General features: G+C 42.3%; 2 protein-coding genes and 1 long non-coding RNA gene across 4 annotated transcripts; 1 reads left to right on the top strand and 2 right to left on the bottom strand.

Moving 5' to 3' along the window:
- The first annotated feature begins 487 nt into the window (after window positions 1-487).
- Window positions 488-3,108, top strand: LOC147799057 (uncharacterized). The gene is made up of 3 exons (XR_015425329.1): window positions 488-690; window positions 2,515-2,653; window positions 2,936-3,108. It is a non-coding gene; the product is annotated as an uncharacterized LOC147799057 (long non-coding RNA).
- On the bottom strand, window positions 948-8,447 carry LOC110987114 (uncharacterized). The gene is made up of 10 exons (XM_087137152.1): window positions 7,659-8,447; window positions 6,969-7,128; window positions 6,561-6,749; window positions 6,175-6,266; window positions 5,607-6,081; window positions 4,944-5,166; window positions 3,579-3,668; window positions 2,945-3,153; window positions 2,492-2,695; window positions 948-2,038 (listed from the first exon to the last, which is right to left on the bottom strand). The coding sequence occupies exons 1-10, from the start codon at window positions 7,991-7,993 to the stop codon at window positions 1,748-1,750; spliced, it is 2,268 nt and encodes a 755-aa protein (XP_086993278.1). The 5' UTR covers window positions 7,994-8,447; the 3' UTR covers window positions 948-1,747.
- A 69-nt stretch (window positions 8,448-8,516) lies between these two features.
- LOC110987087 (uncharacterized) lies at window positions 8,517-17,347 on the bottom strand. 2 transcript variants are annotated; one of them, XM_022249517.2, is made up of 11 exons: window positions 17,008-17,347; window positions 16,296-16,671; window positions 15,661-15,820; window positions 15,180-15,350; window positions 14,408-14,499; window positions 13,451-13,925; window positions 12,883-13,105; window positions 12,100-12,189; window positions 11,276-11,484; window positions 10,870-11,073; window positions 8,517-10,340 (listed from the first exon to the last, which is right to left on the bottom strand). In XM_022249517.2, the coding sequence occupies exons 1-11, from the start codon at window positions 17,066-17,068 to the stop codon at window positions 10,047-10,049; spliced, it is 2,355 nt and encodes a 784-aa protein (XP_022105209.2). In that variant the 5' UTR covers window positions 17,069-17,347; the 3' UTR covers window positions 8,517-10,046. The 2 variants fall into 2 exon arrangements, with proteins under 2 accessions (XP_022105209.2, XP_022105210.2); XM_022249518.2 differs by having other exon boundaries at window positions 16,296-16,668; window positions 17,008-17,346.
- Between the last annotated feature and the right edge of the window lie 1,008 nt (window positions 17,348-18,355).

The raw sequence follows: 18,355 nt of genomic DNA, 5'->3' as shown, positions 1-18,355 counted from the left end.
CCCACTATCACGTGCCCTCCGTTGTTTTTTCCCTCTGGCTCTTCAGTCCCAGCATCCCCGAACTTGAGGCCTAATCGTACAGTGAGAAAACTTTGTACAGTGCTTACAACTTCATTTTTAAGAAATGTCGTGTGAAGCATTTCTCTGTTCATCATTTTGTGCAGGAGGATTTCGGTGGGGGGGCCGGGGGCCTGGGGGCCGCGCTGGGGCACGTGCACAAATTCCCGATGAATATTGCTTTCGTTTAATTTATTATAACCTTTATTAATCAGCATGACATTACAGAGTGAGGAAGAAGGTCCAGTTTTAGACGCAGGAGGAAACCAGAGTACCCGGAGAAGACCTGCGAGAGAGCGAGTATGGACTGGAAACCAGATGCACTTAAAGCCTGGGCCAAGCCTGGCCGGGACTCGAACCCATGCCTCATTGGTGCAAAGCTTGGAAAGGACCGCTACGCTAACCTGCACCTCCGCCCCCTCCCGTTCGGTTTCAGCGGTTTGCACTTTATTTAGAGCGGTATATGCCAATCCACGCAGAAACAAGTGCAAACCTTGAGAGTAGACCCAGCGGATAACCGTTGCCGTCATCAACAAGCCGCTAACCCAGCTCACTACATGATGATCATCACACACAACCGAATGAGTGCCGGCAAAGCCACTCCAGAAAAGTCTCCAGAATCCATTCTGCGAGGTAGTTATGTCCTTTTGACTTTTTCTTTTTTGTTTTTGAACGTGTTTTGTTTAGCTTTTGCCATCTCTTTTTCCAGGTAAGCGTGTATTCAAAAAACAGTTCGACAAGTTCAGATGTCATGGTTGTTCTATATACCGAACATTTAAAATGACAAAGTCAGGCAGTGAAATATTCACACGCAGTACAGTTACATCAATATTTATTTTTTATAAACACGGTTTGAGATCTTTGGTAAATAAAGTGATTACAAAAACATGTAAGAAATATATAGAATATTTATAGGATGAGGACGTACATAATATTTTTATGTAGCATAAAAATAATGGGAATCTTTTATTAATTTTTGAGACACTCCGAGTATAAAACTTGCAATATAACTCGAGCACTGATGTATACGACGGTTAGAAGATGGACTTGCACTTTTTAGAATTAAATTGCACTAATTCTGAAATTAGTATACAAATAATGAATGTTTGTGAGCGCAGTTTGTGGCAGATGGAACGTTCCATTCTACGGAGCAATCGAAGCCGAGTGAAATGGAACATTTATCTGTCACCTTTTATGTGTATTTTTCTTCGGCAGGAATGTGCACAAAGGAATCGTTACATGCAGGTCATGAATAATCGTAATGATAATTCCTGGTAATCTCTTACACACTATTTTTTTACTTTTTCACTCTGTCCCAAGATCACAGAAGAAATATCTCCATGTATTTCTGATTTAATTACCACTACAGTGGATGTTTCTCATTGTCCCAATAATTCTCCTGCACATTTGACAGCACTGTATCAAGCATCAGGGTTTTTATGCTGGAAGACTGAACAGCACTGCCTCGCCTTTATCCTTTGCGTCATCCACTTTATGTGAAGAGCCGCACTATAATCCAGTGTCCACAAGGCAACTGTGCATTTCAAACATTTGCCGTTTGTTGTGCCATCAATAAACCCGGCCATCAGATGAGGGAGATTTACTAAGACTTTGTCTGGAACAACGGTAACGTGGGGTATTTTTGAAGTGTCCGAAATAACGTCAAGTCATTCTGAGACAAAATTTTTGGCTATGGGCAATTTGAAAGAGGGGTCATGGGGCCTTTGACCGTGAGCGTTGTGTTGAGCACATTGGAACCAACTTGCCTTTTCTGGCCGGGTTGCTGACCACCGGCAAAGACAGTAAACATCCCGGGCTCCAGCACCAGTTCGTCCGTGAATACTGCCCTCACGCGGGCTGGCATTTTCAGAAAGAAGGTCACTGTGTTATTGATCGTGGCTTTAAAACGGTCAAAAGCAGCCAGCTGGATTTTGGGCGTGGGAACGGATGCATTGTGCCACTTGATGTAGACTTGCACGACCTGATGAAGACAAAAACACCACTAAAGCCATTTACGTAACAGTTTTAAAAACGACATTTAGGAAGAACGTACAGCGAGTCCTATGAGCTCAGCCAGAAAGCAAGAGAAAAACTTTCCATGGGGAGACTATTCCTTTACAGTGTAGCACATATCTTTACTTTCTGATAATGTTCTTGGCATCAGCCGTGAATACATGTGAAACAGTCTGTGAAGACTAAAGGCGTTGTTATGGTCAGCTAATAAAGACGCCAATTATTTAATTCGCTTGGGAAAAAACGGTTAGTTTCAATTGTTCACAGAGTCGTTGATATATTGCGAGATCTTCCAAGCAGCAAGCATTATTTTCATCAAGCAGTTGCAAGCTCGAAATTGAACCCATATATGTTTAACCAAAACGGGCGTTTAGATTTTTTGCTTTTTCTTTAAATTTAGTTCATTTACAAGTATAGATACCTCGTATCCATCGTATTTCCCAGTATTTATCATAGTGACATGTACCATCAGGTCATCGCAAGGGTCGATGGTTGTCTGTCCCAGAGTCAAGTTGGTATAGTTGAACTGAGTGAATGCCAGACCGTAACCAAACGGGTAAAGCGGTTCACCGGTGAAATAACGGTAAGTCCTATTCGTCATGTTGTAGTTTGACATAGCTGGTACCTATTGACGAAAATGCACTTGCAGTTGATGATCACCAAAAGAAGAGCTTCGGGGAGAATCATCGAACTTATTTCATATCACAGACGGACACATTTCTGGATTCATGTGCTGCCGGATCTGATTTTGGCGATTCAATCAAACTACAATATTCTTCCTTTATCGTAGACCGACTGTCAAACCAAACCATTCTCCTATGGAATACGAACATATTTTACTCTGTATTGCAACTGTTTCCAACAGATGTTGTACCTGCTCCAGCGATGCCGGCCATGTGAATGGCAGCCTTCCTGCCGGCATGCCTGGATCGGCGTTGGTGAAGAGTTTTTTCAAGGCTGCCCCTGTCGCCTGAGCTGGAAAGAAGCATTCCACAATAGCATGGACCCCTGGACTCTGATCAGCCCACAAAATGTCCAGCGGGCCAGCATTGAAGAGAAGCAGGACCAAAGTTTTGCCTAATGCTGTCAGAAATACCAAAAATATTTAATTATAACAAAAAAAATCGCTACATAATGCTTAGGAGTATGTGTAAGACCTATTTTATGGCGTGGAGTGTCAGACCATATCCACCCAAAAGATGAACCCTACCCATAAACAGAAATGTTTGAAAGCATCGGGCTTGCTAACCTCAGTGTATTGATTGTGGATCAACTGGCAAGGCAGCTCTATTTCTCAATAAATGGTGTGTATTGCACAAATTTGAAATGTTTTAAGTAGGTCTGAACACAGTATTTTGCTCGCTCAAAGCTTCATTGACTCTTTAAGATACTAATATTTTCCGTTATTTGGATATTCTTTTGGAAAAAGAGCTAATTTTTCTGCCGTATGAATTGTGCCTGCAAAGACAGGAGAGCGTCCTATCTCACGCGGGATATGGAGAACGTACCATATTTTACAGCATTCTGCAAAAGTTCCAGCTGATGACCAGGTAAGGACATGTTTCTCCTGTCCAACCCCTCATTTTCCACCCGAGTTCCTGAAAGCAATAACATGTAATCAACCTAGAATTGCCTCCACAACAATAGCATTGATTTCCACGTACATTTTTGTAATTTCTCCTAGACCTTATTTCTTTGCGCAAAAGGGTTTCTATCTGTTTGGAACTATTAAATTAATTAAGGGAATAGGTGTGTTCGATTAACTTCCAGGAGTTGACTCGGGTTTAACTTCGTCCCCACCGTCTCGCTTGTTTGACACGATACACACGGCCATTCCCAGGTCAGGTTTCCCCATGTGAGCTAAATCGAACGCACCCTGCTGTGCTTGGCAGGTCTATATACGCGGGTGTTTAAGACCAGCTCGGAAGATATAATGGACGCGATTAATAGAGGGATTTCATATTAGCGCCGTCTGCGCATATCTGCATCGAAACCGAGGCTCTCTGTGTTGAACTTCGTCGCGCGCGCCCGCGGAGTCCACACAGAATATGGAGTATCCGGTTCGTAAGTGTGACGCCACTTCATTTTAAACCACGCCCACTGCACAAGATACACGACCATCGCAGGTACGTTAGTTCGCGGTCAATTGTCGTTATTTTTTCTTTTGATTGCACGTGTCGAGTCATCCTGAAAGACTCTTCCACAAAAATTTGCAGCCTGAAAAGTCTGAATTTAACACACCGTTATGTATTTTGTGTCTTGACTCCTTACTTCCAATCGTTTGATCGTATTAAGAATTGAAGCTCACACATACAGCCTCGTTTTCAAACGCGGAAGTGTGCAGATCGACGCTAAAAGCGTCGTATTGAGATCCCTCGAGTTGAAGGCGAGGACATTATCAGCGTTCCAAGTAACGTGTGCGTGGCGAGTCGCATGCGTGCACACAGACTCTTGAACAATCAGAATCGACTGTTTCCTATAAAGGTGTCGGCGTGTGATTTACGCAGCGGGCATTATCACTTCTCGGCGGGCATTATGAGAACTAGGAAGAGGTGTATAACATTTGTTAATAAACGGTCACATGACGCATTTCGGACCAGTAGGAATAGAAAAACTGTCTGAGGTATTTACGAATTCAATTTCAAGATGTTCCGTAGTGGCTTTTGAGGTAGAAATCCTTTAAAAGCCTCCACGGGCAAACACTTTTGTTTAAAAACAGTCTTCATTGTCTCAATGTGAGTAAAATATCCAAAAGAACTACTGAGTACTGCATTTGGCATATGTTACAAAGTTCTAAGATCAAGAGTGTCTATCTGTGTTAAATGTTCGTGTCTTGTAATGATCAAAGTCTTCTTCACTGAACTTGGGCTCACCTGTTCCTAAACAAACAATCACGAAATCGGCCCCTACCACTGCGTCCATGATGGACGTTTTGTTGTACTGGTCACACGTGGGATTGTTGCAGCCGGGAGCGAGTCGCTGAAACTGGCCAAGCCCTCTCAGTCCATCCCACGGTGTGGATATGAATCTAAGGTCGGTCTGGGGAGCAAAGCTTCCAAAAAGATCCCAAGGAGAATTGGCAAAAGGTCCAACTATCTAGAAGACAGAAACAAGCAGAGAGTTCAAGCAAAACACTTTAAAAGTTGGAGGTTTCAACTTCTTTGGGTTTCAACCGACCCGGTGAAGGTTTAAGAAATTTGTTTGAAGTGACCTTTAATTCCACATTTAATGTAAGATGTTCATTAAGTAAACTCAGTCTGTGTTTATGAAGGTCAGTGTTCCCGTCGTACTGCGATTTTACTCTGTACTTCATTCGTGCAACAAAGCTATAACTTTCTCTGGAACCAAAACGAACTTCAATTTCCCAAGGTATGGAAAAGCATATTGTACCCTTATACTATGCACGTCAGTGTACTTAAGGCCTATGTCAGGTGCTTTTCCGTAACACGGAGCTTTAATTCATCTTTGTTGAAAAATGATTAAATAAATAATTATGATGGTAGCTTAAAAGATCGTAAAATAAAGATGCAACTTACCGCAAGTTTCTGAATCGTACCGACCGGAAGCGTATTGTTTTCATTCTTCAGCACAACGAAAGACTTGATAGCACCCGCAAGGGCCAGGTTCCTGTACTGCAAACACTGAACCATGTCTGAGGCATTGAACCTCGAGTATGAGTTCATCCCAGGCGGGTCGAACTCTCCCAGTCTCATCCTGGTATAGAACAGTGGCCTGACCAACTGCTTCAGTTCATCCTCGCTTACCAGGCCCATTTGGACAGCTTCGGTGAGGTTAGTGTAAACGTTCTCGGCCGAGTCAGACTGCTCCAGGTTGCAGCCTGCTTTTACCCCAGCCACTGCCGTCTGAAGCGGGGTTTCGGTGTAGCCATGCTTCAGGAGGACATACTCCAAGGCGTTCCGGTCGCTGACAACGTAACCCTTGAATCCAAACTGGTTCCGGAGGATATCAGTGAGGAACCGCTCATTAACACATGAAGGAACGCTGTTGATACTATAGATGAAGGCAATGCAAATAATTGTAACCGCAGGCAACTGTACTTACTTATAAATGCAAAGGACTGAGACACAAAAATAAGATACTCGCCTGTTGTAACTGCACATAACACTGTATGCCCCTGCCTTGACGCATTCCCGAAAGGCTGGCAAATATGTCATATGAAGATCATGCTCTGATATCTGAAATTCAGATTGAATAGCAGTCAAAAGCAAGAAATGTTAATAGCTACTTTATTGGATTAAGCTTGCAAAAGTTGTATGAACTTCAGCGATTCTAGTGTTGACAGAATTTGACAGTGTTTTACACATTTGCCAGAAAAGAAAAGCTGCAACATTGTAAGACGACGAAATGGTATTTTCTAACTCGACTAAGACACTTGACGTATCCATCAACCAATCATTTTAAGGCCAGTTTCACCCCCATGTACCACTAGTTCCTTGTTTACACATACATGTATATATGTGTGTACTAACCCCTGCATTAAAGGTGTATCTAGAGGAAGGATAGTCTTCAGGACCGCTATGGACACCGAAGAATTTGCAACCAGCACTCGTTCGGAGATATCTTGCCTCGGTTCCCGGGGCATATGAAGGTTCCTGCAGTCCCCTGACGAATGCCCTGGCCATCTCACTGGCCAGGAATGGGTCCTCGCCGAACGTTTCCTGAAACAGTTACAGGTACTCAATAAAACTGGGCATTAGAGGGCAGCATATAAAAACGCTTATTCGTTAGCTGACAGAAAAATGATCCAAGGAAGTCATAATGGCTTGTGAAAAAGCATTAATAGCGCACGTGCACCATCTTTGATCACCGTCTTCACAAATGGTTTCTAAATGGATATTTGTCTCTATATACACACTAAATTACTGTCATTGGCATACTTGATTCCGTCCCCAGAGAGGGTGTCTCATGATGTTCACGACAGGGCTGAGACAGCTCAATCCACAATGATCATCATAAATGCCATGTTGTGTAAAGTTGTTGTACTTGGCTCGTACTTCCTCGCTTGTTGCGATAGCAACCCCTCCAGTAATGGAGCGACTACAGAGAAATTTATTCAATTTATTGATGATACAGTAAAACGGCGAATATTAGAAGGGAAATGAGGACAGGGCTGTTTAGTTTGTTTTCCTAAAAGAGTCCATGTGTTACAAAAAGAGGAATTTCATAGGTCTCTATAATTCATGCATGACGCACATTTAGACCCGCCCTATGTTCTGACCAATCACAGCCGACAACGCTCAACCTGCGCGCATAAAAGTGCATGTGTTTATTAGCTCCATGGTCGGACATAAATTGAGGCTGTGATTGGTCCGAAAATAATGAGCTTGGGCTTAATGGTCGGTCATTATGTATGTAATCAAACGTTTTCTTGTTTAAACCCTCAAAAAATCTTCAGCCAGAAAATGGAGAACACAGTTTAGGTGTGACTTAAGGATCTCGTTTGGAATGTGCTGGATGCTAAATTCTCTAAAAGCGCTGTATTTGTCACATCGCAATACACTTCGATCTAACAGTTAGCAGATCTAACTACATGACGCATTAATAACATGCAACAAAACTGGTCACACCTGAAAGTTGCTGCGAGTCCTAGCGGCTGAGGATAAGAAGTTGCATTTCCAGCATTAAAATCTCCGCGTAGACACACCGTGTTCCAGTTGTAAGGGCCGATGCCGAGCCGAGGGATCGGGGGCGAAGGACCGTTGGGACCCACTCCACCGCGAGCCAGTTGAAGGACGATTTCATCGAGTTGCAGCCGGGAAATCAGATCGTCAAGTCGTTCGTCCCACGACAGCGAGTAATTCTGGAAGGGAAATTCTGACGACTCCGATGACTGGTGAAATGTTTGAGATAACAGCAGGCAAATAAACGATAATAGGCCTAGGAGACGACTTTTGGCTGCCATTCTGTGAGAAAAGATCACCACTGCAATGCACGGTGAGATAATACCAGACGTCCACTACCGCTTAAACTATACACGTACACATCTCCACGATGGACGTACGCGTAGGATGACTAGTGTAAGACAGGACACCTTTGGAACCATTTAATGCGATTAAGTGATAAAAACCTATTGTCTGGACAAATCAAGATTTCACAACAGGTGTCAAAATATTTTTTTATCACTGTGCGCTTTGGGCGACCAAAGGCCGAGATTTGACCATCTCAACATATCCGTAACTAGGCTATTTAAAATAGAAAAGAATACTTTCTTCATGATCTTCTGCTCCACGTTTGCTTGTGTTATTTTGGTCAGTTTTTTATAACTCAGTGTAAAGCTGATAGGTCAGGTGTATCCCTTATTTCTCCCTCGCGAGCGGAGAGAAAAGTTAATATTCTTTTTGCCTGTTTCTCCAGTTATGACCTGGAAAATCGTCCGTGACAACTAACTCCGAGACAGATGAGAAAGAAATGCAGGTACCAGCTAGCACGTGGCCGAACAGTGAGTCCATGAGGTAGATTTATTAAACTTGACAGATCAAAGAAAACGTGTTTCTAGATGGTCACGATACGCCACCGTCATCATTACATGATTTTTGTGTCCTAACACCAATTCAAAAGGTCAAAAAATTTCTTTTAGTACAAACCTAGGTCGACGTCCTATGACTGGATCTAAACATATTCTGCATTATTCATGAATAAAAATGGTAGAATACCACACAGACACAGTAAAACAAGCGGGAACTTAAACATACCACTGCAATTGTTAGGTCTTATTCTGGCACCCGTTTCCCAAAAAATCTTATCTTGAGCCGGTACAAAAGGCAAATGCGTATAATACCCAAATTCAAATGTGTTTTCAACATTTTCATCACATTTTCTATGTACAAATAAACATAGGGATTTATTTGGCCATTACGGAAACTTCTATAACAACAGAAACACGCATGATTAAAGACAAGAGCTATCAAAATATAATATTTGTAGAAATAACACTAGTACAAGGTAACACAAAACCAAAATAATATATAAATGTATATTGGAAAGACATATTTAGAGCATTTTTGGTATCCTGGTCAATCTTGTATTGAAACCAACTTGACTTTTCAGTATCGGCTATTTTTGGTCTATTTCACCACAACATTTCATCAGAACATGACCACATATTCTTTTAGAGGCATGGGTGTGGGTCCTATTCTTTTGTGTATTTCAGAGGAAGACTTAATTGATCGTAGGTTTGCAACAAACCAAATGACCCTTGGATGAATTTGATACCACTGAGTACTGATATTAACATTGTGCTGTTCTTACAACTCAAGAAGATGAATTTGTATCAAAATAGGTTCTGACAGTTACCTAATAAAATAAACACACTTTGGACACCCAGTATGACTAAGTACTCACAAAGTGGACACAAAGCCCAAACCTATTGGAAGTTCAAAATGTGAATTTGTGCATAATGACAAGGAATTAAATAGAGAATTCGAACATTATCAACACTAGTGCACAGATGAAAATATTAATGATAATTGTAAAAGAACTCAATTTATAGGTGAAGAAATGTGCAACAAATAAGTTTACCGATCAAAGCCCTTTTATTTTTGACAGGCTCTCAGCATTATTTTATGTGAAATAAGAATGATCAGTAGCATTTCCTACTTGGACCAGATGCCAATTTCAGAAAGCCAGTAGCCTAAATGTGAAAACTGAAAAATCAAGACATAGAAAAGCAGGGAATCCTTGATATCACCACCCTTAGATTTAGTGCTCATGAAGCTTCATGTTCTATGTGCTTCAGCTTCACAGAAAAAAATCTGCGGTGATTTGGGTCTTGACTTTTAAGTCTAACTCTCTGTGTGAATAGCTCTCACAGAGTAGCATTACGTTAAACAGCTTTACTTTACCTGCTGAGCTTTACCAGATTGGCATTGTCACTGACTACAATGAAATTAAAGAACATACATGTGTTGTAGTACAATATGGACATGAGTTACACAGCTAGAGTGTTACCTTAATACTTAAGGAGGGCAGTCTGACAAGTTGGTCATCCGGCCGACCACAGTGAAATCACTTGTGAGGACATTGGAACTCATGCGTCTCTTCTGACCAGGCTGCTGACCGCCAGCAAACAGCATGAACTTGCCAGGCTTAACCACCAGAGTTTTCTCATAGACTGCCCTGACACGGGGTGGGATGGTCAGGTAGCTGGTGACCTGATTCCAGGGGGTGGTTTCCACACGGAGGAATGCTCCTAGCTGGAGTTGGGGCACTGGGAAGACTGCATCAGGCCAGCCAACATACAACTGAATCACCTGTTATGGCAAGAGGAAATAAGGTATCTTCTATATTAAGATGAGAGGGTATCAGTTTGCTGTTATATATCATGTTAAACTTAATAACTACAACAGGTGTTAAAGAGGGGCACCTTTACATTATTCTTCATTTGGGCTTAGCTACGACTTCATGCATGGGCTTTGCTACGACTTTAAACACATGGCATGGGGGGCTTTACTGACATCAAAGGTAAAGATCTGTTTACAGATTGTTTTCTTTTTTGAGAAATTCGAACTCGTTCTGCGTCCTTGATTTGTGTTTTGCCTTCACTTTGTATTTTAAGTCGGGCCTAATTCACCAACTGTGAAAATGTGGCTCAAGATTTACCCCAAGGTTCAGAGACATTTCCCACTTTCAAGTCAAGTTGGCATCACCTGTATCACACCTAACTACAACCTTTGAACTCTCAAATATCATTTCACATGAAACTTTCAGGAAACTTAATACATAGAGCTACAGTATCTAGAAAATACCAGTTGCTACCATGGTTTAGTTATCAAAGCTAACCTCGTCCCCAGTGTAGCGGCCAACATTGGTCAGGGTGACACTGACATGCATATCGTCGCAAGGTTTGAGAACAGGGTTAGTTATCACTACCCTGTCGTAGTTGAACTCTGTGAATGACAGGCCATAACCAAATGGGTAGAATGGCACACCGGTAAAGAAACGATAGCTGCGATTGAAGAAGCTGTAGTCAGTCATTGGAGGCACCTGGAGGAAATCGTTCAGATGGGGATTTTGAAGGCATTATTCCTTGAAAGTATGTCTGTGATGATTGTGAACTGAGAGCAAAGGAAAATCAACATAAGACCGTTTCCTCTAATGTTCAAACTTGTGTAAGTGAAAAGGTAACTTGGCCACTTGATCTGTCTCCCAAGTAGAGCCAAAATCAAAATCTTGAAAATTAACCTACGTCTTCCATAGTAGCCGGCCACGTATACGGTAGCCTTGCGGCAGGATTGCCCTCGGGGCCATTGGTCATGAAGCGAGCCACAGCCAAGCCGGTAGCCTGAGCCGGGAGCCAACACTCCACAATGGCATGGACATCGGGGCTTTCATCAGCCCATGTGACATCCAAGGGTCCGGCATTGAAGAGAAGCAGAACCACAGGCCGACCCTTGGCTGAGGATTAAAAAAGGTTTTATTTTGCATTTAGGACGGCCTAATAAGAATAATCACATTACCAGATCATGGACAAAGCAAACTGTCCGAAATGTTGAGACGCTTGGTTTTGAATTAAAGAGAGCAGAGAAGTGGTGAGCCTCGTGTAAAGTCATATGTCACACAAAAAACCAAAAAGGTCACAATATTCACCTTGTTCACACGTTTCCTTGTATCATTTGCAGAGTTCATTTTACTATCCAATCTATGCTTAGCATAAGAATGATCTGGGCTTATTTCTAAGAAAGGTCTTGCACATTTTCTCAATATGGAAGGCAGAATGAAATATTGAACAGCTATCCTAATCAAAACAACCACCATTATATGTGGAAAGTGCACAAATTAGTTCACCTCTACTTTGAAGTTTTGGAAACTTGTATGAAAAACTAAACCAAATTTTAGGAAAGTCATCACTGGCCCTGATGTTAAGGCAAGAGTGCAGAACACAGACCATTTTGATATACATGTACATGCATTGCACTGACGTATTGTTCTCTGTCTGACTGCTGCTTTCGATCATGAAAAAATAAAGCCTGAAGACATTTCTGAATCTCCTGAAAGGTGCAAGAAATTTACCATGTTGTACAGCATCTTGTAGGAGCTTCAGCTGTGAACCAGGCAAGTCAAGATTACGACGGTCTCGAGACTCTGTCTCTACTGATGTTCCTGAAAAAACAAATAAAACATAGAAGGGTCATATAGTTGGAAAGATTGCAGAAGGCACTGCACAAGTTTCAAGGTAAACGTCTTCAAGGTTTGAGAAATTTGGTGGAAGTGGAGAATGTAAGGTTTGAAAAGGTTAAGAAAACTTTCGAAAACTTACTTTAAGATTAACTGTAACCTTCCCCAACCACACAGAATTACACAGTAGTAAAGTGTTTAATTCTGTGGGGATAGGTCTGGTAGGCCCATTACAGCTGGCTTTTGCATTGGGTTTGGCATACCTCAGAAAAACAAAGTCCAACAGCCTCTGTGCACAAAGTCCCGTGTGGGTGTTTAACTTTATGTGAATGGGGAAGGTTAGGGCCAGCAACCCTTGGGGGGTTAGGGTTAAATATGAGAATATATTTCATATATTAAGTCATGAAAAGCACTACATATCCTTACAAGAAGGGCATGAATAAAAGTACTTTTCTTGCACAGTTTTGACTTTCAAGGGTTGTGCTCATCTTTAAAGTTGGGGTGGGAATCAGCCAGGGGATGATAGCTCTAACATTTCTTGTTTGGGCATTTACGTGCAAAGGAGAAGTTGGTTGGAGAGGAATACTTGTGATCAGACACCGTAAATTTAAACTGAATAAAAACAACTCCAGATTTCAAACACAACATGATGAAAAGAATTTTCCTCAGGCAACATACCTGTACCCAAGCACACAACGACAAAGTCCACGTCTGTGACAGCGTCTATGACCTCCGCCCGATTGTACTGGTTACATACAGGGTTATTGCAACCTCCAGCATACTTCACTATCGATGCGATGCTTTTTAAACCCTCCCTGGTTGTGGTGATGTACTCAGGCAAGGTGCCCGGTGGGTAGTCCCCAAAGGGGTCATAGGGTGAGTCGGCCATAGGACCAACAACCTGTTGGCACACAAAATGGACAATCAGAAAGTCAAGTTGACAGCTACAAATGCTCTATACAATTTAGTGCAATGTATGTTTTCATCACAATTGATTGTAAAGATTCCGAGATGCCTTTTTAAAAACTAAAATTACACAAGTGCTGACAAATGCTTACACTCCACATGTATGCCTATAAAAAGCCTTCTTCAACTAGGATGCATTTGCATGTAGCTAGAACAGTACTTATTGCAAAAAGACAGTAGTGCATTGAATTTGTACACGTATGCGATCAAACTCAGACGATGATGGACAAAGTTATATGATACTCCAAATGGTATCAATAACGTTAACCAGAAGACTTACAGCCAGAGTTGCAATCTTGCCAACGGGCAGGACGTTGCCGATGTGTTTCAGCAAGACAAAGGTCCTGACAGCCACAGAGACTGCCAACTCCTGATGCTCAGCGCTCTCCACTACTTCATCCACATTCAGCTTGGTGTAAGGGTTCATGTCAGGTGGGTCAAACTCTCCTAGCCTCATCCTGGTGTAGAAGAGAGGCCGGACTAGGGTGGTCATCTCCTCTATGCTGATCAGGCCCAGCTGCACGGCCTGCGTCAGGTGAGTGTAGACTGGCTGATGGGATCCTGTTAGCTCCAGGTTGCAGCCGGCATGGACTGCCGCCACAGCTGAATCGAGAGCTCCCTTGGTATAGTTGTGTTTGTTGTACAAGAATTCTAGAGCTGCATCGTCGCTTGAGACATACCCCTTAAAGCCCCACTGATTGCGAACAACGTCGATCAAGTACTTCTTGTTTGCACAGGCGGGAATGCCATTGATGCTTGAGATGGAGAAATGGGTCATTAGAAGTGAGTAATCTGGCTGACAGTGATGTCACTCGATATGGAGCACTCATGATCGTCTTGGAATTAAAGTGTGGTGAGGTTGTGCATAAATACACACAATATGCCCACTGCAATCAAATTAGCTTTTCATAATCAAAGAAAATAAGTCAAATACTGTAAATGAAACCAGAAAAATTAAATCAGCTTCATATCTCATTTCTGAAGTCATCCTTGTTAAGTATCCACAGGAAATCTTTCCCAATGACCAACTTTTTAATTTATACCAGCTTTCTCATTGCCATGACTCCGAATAAAGCATCACGAACCTTTCGTTTTTTTCAGTTTTAATTTCTTAGTGACTTTCCCCTATAAAACTTGGGCATTACTGCAACCAAGCAGATACTTATCCAAATGGGCTAGTTTCAGTTGCAACAACACTGTCCTTATGAGGTGAGGCTGGCTGGATCTATACACTGACCTGTTATAGCTGCAGACCAAGTTGAAAGTGCCCGCCTTGACACATTCGTGGAACATGGGGAGGTAGGTCATCTGCATGTCTGCGTCACTCACCTGTATGAACAAGGATACAGTTACTGAGCCATTTCAAAGTTACAGAGTGAGCACATCATGCTTTTGAAGACAGTTTATTACAGACGTACACACTGCATTTACAATAGGATCAGCTCTATGCTCTCATGATGGAAATGGCACTAAAGCACCAAGCTGAAATTCCTCCCACTAGTTCATGGCCATCAATCAGTGGGGGGGTGATGGAAGGGACATGTCCCCCCCACACACACTCACATTTTATACCGTTCCCCCAACAACCTCCCCACGCACACTTTTTTCCTTGCTGAATAGAACTTAAAACATACATTTAATTTTACAGCTCTTCATTGTTCAATGCATCCAAACTATGGAATAAATCAGGCAAAATCTTTGCTCGAAATATTGACCTTTCTAAAGGGTCCGAAATTGCCTCAGATCCCACACAGGGCACCTAGAATCCAAAATTTCCCTGGACCTCACGCCATCAAGAAATACACACTTTGTGTTTACAATGTATTTGCTCCAGCTACTTTAGCCCCCCCCCCCTTCCAGAAGTGACTGACACTGGCTCTTTCTCTCTTTTGCAGGTCGGTGCTATTTTGAAGCAAATATCATTGAGTGTTGCATTCTTTACAAAACAAGAAGGTGCCAGGCATTGAGTATTGTCACAGTGTCTGCAGGATGTAAGGGAGGCAACTTACCACAGAATCAAACGAGAATCTGGAGGATGGAATGTCCTCAGGTCCGTCGTAGGCAAAAATGTGCTTGCAGCCAGAGCTTGTACGGACATAGCGTGGGTGATCCCCGTGCAGACCAGCCACATATGCCTTGGCTAATTCTCCCGAAATGAAAGGATCTTCACCATACGTTTCCTGAAAAGGAAGTTTTAAAAGGTTTGCCTCTTACACTTGCATGCAGATGAAAGTACAGCTGGACTTGAAGGTGGTAAAAATATCAAGAGATCTTTGAAGTTCAAATTGGCAAATGAGGCATTTCACTTTTGAGCCAATTGACATTAAGGCTACCACTGCAGTGCTTATTAGTTTTTCAGAGATGAGGAAAAGCCAAAAAATAACCAGAAAAATGCCCTAGTTGGTTACAGTTAACTGCAAAATGTACTGAAATGAGAAGTGGAAAGATGCATAAAGACAGCAATCAGCAACTCGTCAGTCAAACTCTTACTTGAATCCTTCCCCACAAGGGATGCCTCACAATATTGATGACAGGACTGAAACAGCTCAGTCCACCATAATCCTTGTATATTCCATGGCTTGTGTAGTTGTTGTATTTGGCACGGACCTCTATGCTTGTTGCCGTGCCAACTGCCGTGAGTAAGTCAACACTACAAAAGGAAGACCAATCATGAATAGACTCACTTAAGCCGTTATGGAGGTGCATTACCACAGGAAGTTCACATTACACTGTTAACATGAACTAATGCAAACGTTCAAACTGCTTACTGAGTAGCAAAAGGCCATTTTTAATTGGGTAAGTCATATGGAACACACAGTGAGTGTGTGAACCAAAACCAAGACATTATCTTCACTAGTCATTCCATCATAGTTCTGAATGGTCCATTTGTTCAAAAAGTTGAGCACACGCCAACTGCAGTTTTATGTTTCACTGAAGCTTGAACCTTGCATAATGGAAAAGAAAAGTCTCACATCTGCCTGGTGAAGAACACAACTTGCCTCAACTTTGCATGGAAAGAACTTTTAGATCTTTAAAACTTGGCTAAAACATTGAGTGCTTGATGTTGCTGGCGTAATTTATAATTTGGCATGCGCTGGCAGTAAAGGTTTTGGTATATGTATTACCTAAATGATGCAGCCAGACCAATTGGCATTGGATATGATGTTGCATTTCCAGATCTAACATCCCCTCGTAGACACTCAGTGACCCAGTTATATGGGCCAATACCCAGCCTGGGGATGGGCAGTGTTGGGCCGTTCTGTTTGTAGCCAGCTCGGGCCATCTGTGAGGCAATCTCATCTAGATACAGCCTGGGGATGAGGTCATCGAGGCGTTCGTCCCAGGACAAGGAGACATTCCGGAAAGGAAACTCGGCGACCGTGACACGAACAGATATTAGGAATAGAAGACACAGGAGGGAACTGCACAGCATTGCGGGTGCTATCCTCTTAATGTTCGGCATACCAACCTCTGTAGCAGTCTGATGGATAACAGCACCTGCTGAAAGAGCAATCAAGTACTATCAAACCACGGAGGATAAGAACATTCCTCCATGATCAAACATCAAGGTAGGAGTTTGCTACTTCAATGATGAATTAACTCTTTCTCCACCAAATACAAGCATGTTATTAGCCTTCAAGAAAGCAAAACACGTCCAGAAAGTTCAATTTAGTTGGGAAAATACCAAGTCGTTTACTTATAGCAACCACTTAGAATTTTTTCAAACCAGTCTCATTGGGTTTGTGCATGTATGGAGGTAGGAAACACTGCGGCGTCCGTATTCCAAAGACCAACGTACCATACAGTCAAATTAACTGATAGAACCCTGAAACTTGCCTAGCATGCGAGGTACAGCAACTGCGCTTCTGGAGTGTGTCAGTTTGGTCTCCAAGTACATGTACAGTACAGTAGGTACCGGGATCCGTGTCGACCACTAAGACCTCTTGATGAACCAAGCACGGTGGCCGGACTTGAGCAAGCTCCGAGAGAAAATGCCGTCACATGACCACTAACCTCAGATGCGAAATGTGCCATACAAAGCTCGATCTTCCAGAAGTCCTTCGTTTCTTTGTTGCCCATTGTCTGTAACGCCCATCGTGTGGCGGTCGTCGTCCTGAGCCGGGCTCGCTGCAGCCTGAGGGGATCGAGTGCAGCATGCAGCTAGCTCACGTTGCACTACACAGTTACGTAAGCACCCATCAAAACAACGTGCGGCTAAATAAAGGCGGTGCCTGTGTGTGAACCACTCTCACGAGATGGTTGTTAATTAACTTTTTGTTTTGAGGTGGTGCAAGGTGGCCGTCGATCTCGAATAATTTCCGTATAACACGGGTACTTACTTGCCATAATTTTAATTTTGAATAATAATAATTAAAGCGGACACTAACCCATGTAAAAATGTGAATGCAAATATCTGCCCATCAGAAGCTCATTAATATGCAAAAGTTTCTGAAACATTTAAGATAAGAAGGTTCGCATTCCCCACCAACTTTCGTCTTTTAAAGAATTCATGCAATGAATTTTCTCCCCAGTTACGGTTATACGTGCCCATGAACTTCAAATCGCCGAGTGAAACAGCCGTCGATAGGGGACCTTCACAGGAACCGGGCCGCTTGTGTTTTCACTGAATGTTCTAGATTATGACCTCGAAAGACAATTTTTCTTTTCAAGTACACAGGTGTCAGTGACATCGTTTTCTTTTCCTCCGTTCTCCCCAATTTCAACTCAAAATGTAAACGGTCACATGTGGCGAGCTTTCTGAACTCTCGTAACCCAAGAAACTTTGATATCTGAATTATCACCTTTGTGTTCTTCAAGTAATATTGTGGAAAAGTCACCAGTTTGAGTTGAAAACGAATTGCATAAAACGGCCTGATGATTCCGGCATCATCGTTTCTAGGTGACGTTCACGTCATGTGCTTTATACGTGATGAGAATGAAGTTACGAAGATTTATCCGCAACCTGCACGATTCAGTCGAGTTGAACTGGGTCTTTTAGTGACTTTAGAATCTTTCATAAAAATTTCGTGAAGTTTATTTCCTTAATAATTTGATTGTAAAATGCTATTTTTTTCTGTATTTAAAGTGGTTGAAGGCGTTATTGAATAGATCTCCCTTAAAAGTTGGTATAACAGCTATATTTCTGCTTTGCTGTTTGAAGTTCTTCAAATTGAAAGCCCGGGTT

The sequence above is a fragment of the Acanthaster planci genome, linkage group LG05 (genome assembly GCF_054643075.1).
Source record: "Acanthaster planci isolate LZ-2023a linkage group LG05, COTS_SCS, whole genome shotgun sequence".
NCBI classification, from domain to species: Eukaryota; Metazoa; Echinodermata; class Asteroidea; order Valvatida; family Acanthasteridae; genus Acanthaster; species Acanthaster planci.
Note: the sequence above shows the minus strand (reverse complement) of the source record. Positions and strands in the feature narration are given on the sequence as shown.